General features: G+C 35.5%; 1 protein-coding gene across 2 annotated transcripts in view; it reads right to left on the reverse strand.

The window, feature by feature from the left end:
- Window positions 1-2,062, reverse strand: part of LOC110455186 (GA-binding protein alpha chain-like) — a 15,027-nt gene that overhangs the window by 7,911 nt on the left and 5,054 nt on the right. Inside the window, exons 5-6 of one of the 2 annotated variants that reach the window (XM_021505170.1) lie at window positions 1,633-1,717; window positions 432-503 (exon numbers count right to left, since the gene is read on the reverse strand). In XM_021505170.1, coding sequence (XP_021360845.1) covers window positions 432-503; window positions 1,633-1,717 — 157 coding nt within the window. Of the gene's footprint in view, window positions 1-431; window positions 507-1,632; window positions 1,718-2,062 lie in introns of both variants that reach the window. The other variant, XM_021505169.1, reaches the window with a different exon arrangement.

Consider the following 2,062-nt stretch of genomic DNA (forward strand, 5'->3'; position numbering starts at 1 on the left):
TGAAGGTCATTCATTTGAACAAACTTGGTAGCCCTTCACCCAAGCATGCTACTGGCCAAATATCATCTCCCTGGGAAGTTTGGTTATCAAGAAGAAGATGTTTAAAGTTTTTAACATATTTCACCCCTGTGACCTTGAAAATGGGTGAAGGTCATTAATTTTAACAAACTTTGTAGCCCTTCATCCCAGTTTGCTTCTGGCCAAATATCGACACCCTAGGCCTTTCGGTTATTAAGAAGAAGTCGTTTAAAGTAAAATATTGACGCCGGACGCCGGACGGACGGACGGACGACGGACGCCGCACCACGGCATAAGCTCACTTGGCACTTCGTGCCAGGTGAGCTAAAAAATGACTCCTTAATGATATTTTTTTCATACATTTTCTGAAGAAAGAAAAAAAGAAGAAATAATAATATCTTATCTTTATTTACCTTGTTCCACCTGTGGTTCTATCTCATCTGCGGGCTTGAGTATATCAACAATGTTGATCTTTGGTTTAACGCCTGCTAACACAAGGTAAATACAAACATACAAACAGCAAGCTCAACAATGTTTTGAAGTGACTCCAGGTAGTAATTCACACACATCTTTAGAAGTATACACTGGTATATTGTAAAAGTAAATGTATTGACAATTCATTTTGGAAATAGCCAGGAAGAATGGTCCTTTCTGTATTTTTTCTGCACCTTTATGGTTCATTTCCTTGCATATTTAAGAGAGATTAACAGTAGAAATAACAGTTATTATTCCTAACACCACATGTGCCACATTAACACATTTTATAAATACAGTTGGTACTTGTAATTATGAAAGTCAACATAATGATTCATTTTGCAAACTTGCCAAGAAGAAATGTCATTTAAACCTAGTTCTTCAAGGGTTTTTCTTGTTCCCTTTCACCTAGTTCTTCCTGTGTTTTTTCTTTTTCAAATTGCCTTTATACTTAAGGGAGACCCGTCAGTAGGTATAATAACATAGTGATCTACAGTAATGTACATGCTACTTCCCGACCCTTATCCCCAAATCCTTACCTGTCTATAACTGACCAATAGCCTTGGGTTTAATCTTTATATCACCTGTCTATTATATGACAGACAACTGGTCAGTGTTTAATCCTTACCTGTCTATAACTGACCAATAGTCCTGGTTTAATCCTTTCCTGTCTATAACTGACCAATAGTATTGGGTTTAATCTTTATATCACCTGTCTATTATATGACAGACAACTGGTCAGGGTTTAATCCTTACCTGTCTATAACAGACCAATAGTATTCGGTTTAATCTTTATATCACCTGTCTATTATATGACAGACAACTGGTCTGGGTTTAATCCTTACCTGTCTATAACTGACCAATAGTCCTGGTTTAATCCTTACCTGTCTATAACTGACCAATAACCCTGGTTTAATCTTTAAATCATCTGTCTATTATATGACAGACAACTGGTCAGTGTTTAATCCTTACCTGTCTATAACTGACCAATAGCCCTGGTTTAATCTTTATATCACCTGTCTATTATATGACAGACAACTGGTCTAGGTTTAATCCTTATCTGTCGATAACTGACCAATAGCATTGGGTTTAATCCTTACCTGTCTATAACTGACCAATAGCCTTGGGTTTAATCCTTACCTGGCTGTGATTTCACCTCTAGGTTGATCTGTACCATTCCCTCTCCCTGTACACACTGGTCGACCAGACTCTTGTACGTATCCAGCTAAACACATAAACATTAATGTATTAATTAGACCTCCACTGCAACAACACTCTTGTACCTGTCAAGCTAAACACAGAAACATCAGAGAATTAATTATACATGAATTTCAACTAGATTGTTTTATGTGTCAAGCTAAACACATAAACATCAAAGAATTAATTATACATCAATTTCAACTAGACTGTTTTATGTTTCAAGTCGAGTTTTCTTGATATGTTAACACTTAATGATTTTAAAAGACTTTATTGTATTGAATATGTAACATCCTGAAAATGTTGGCATCATCATGAAATAAACAATACAAACTATTCAGTATTTCATACGTTATTTTTTTTATATTTGAAA

Source organism: Mizuhopecten yessoensis, unplaced genomic scaffold, assembly GCF_002113885.1.
Source record: "Mizuhopecten yessoensis strain PY_sf001 unplaced genomic scaffold, ASM211388v2 scaffold8149, whole genome shotgun sequence".
Taxonomy (NCBI): domain Eukaryota; kingdom Metazoa; phylum Mollusca; class Bivalvia; order Pectinida; family Pectinidae; genus Mizuhopecten; species Mizuhopecten yessoensis.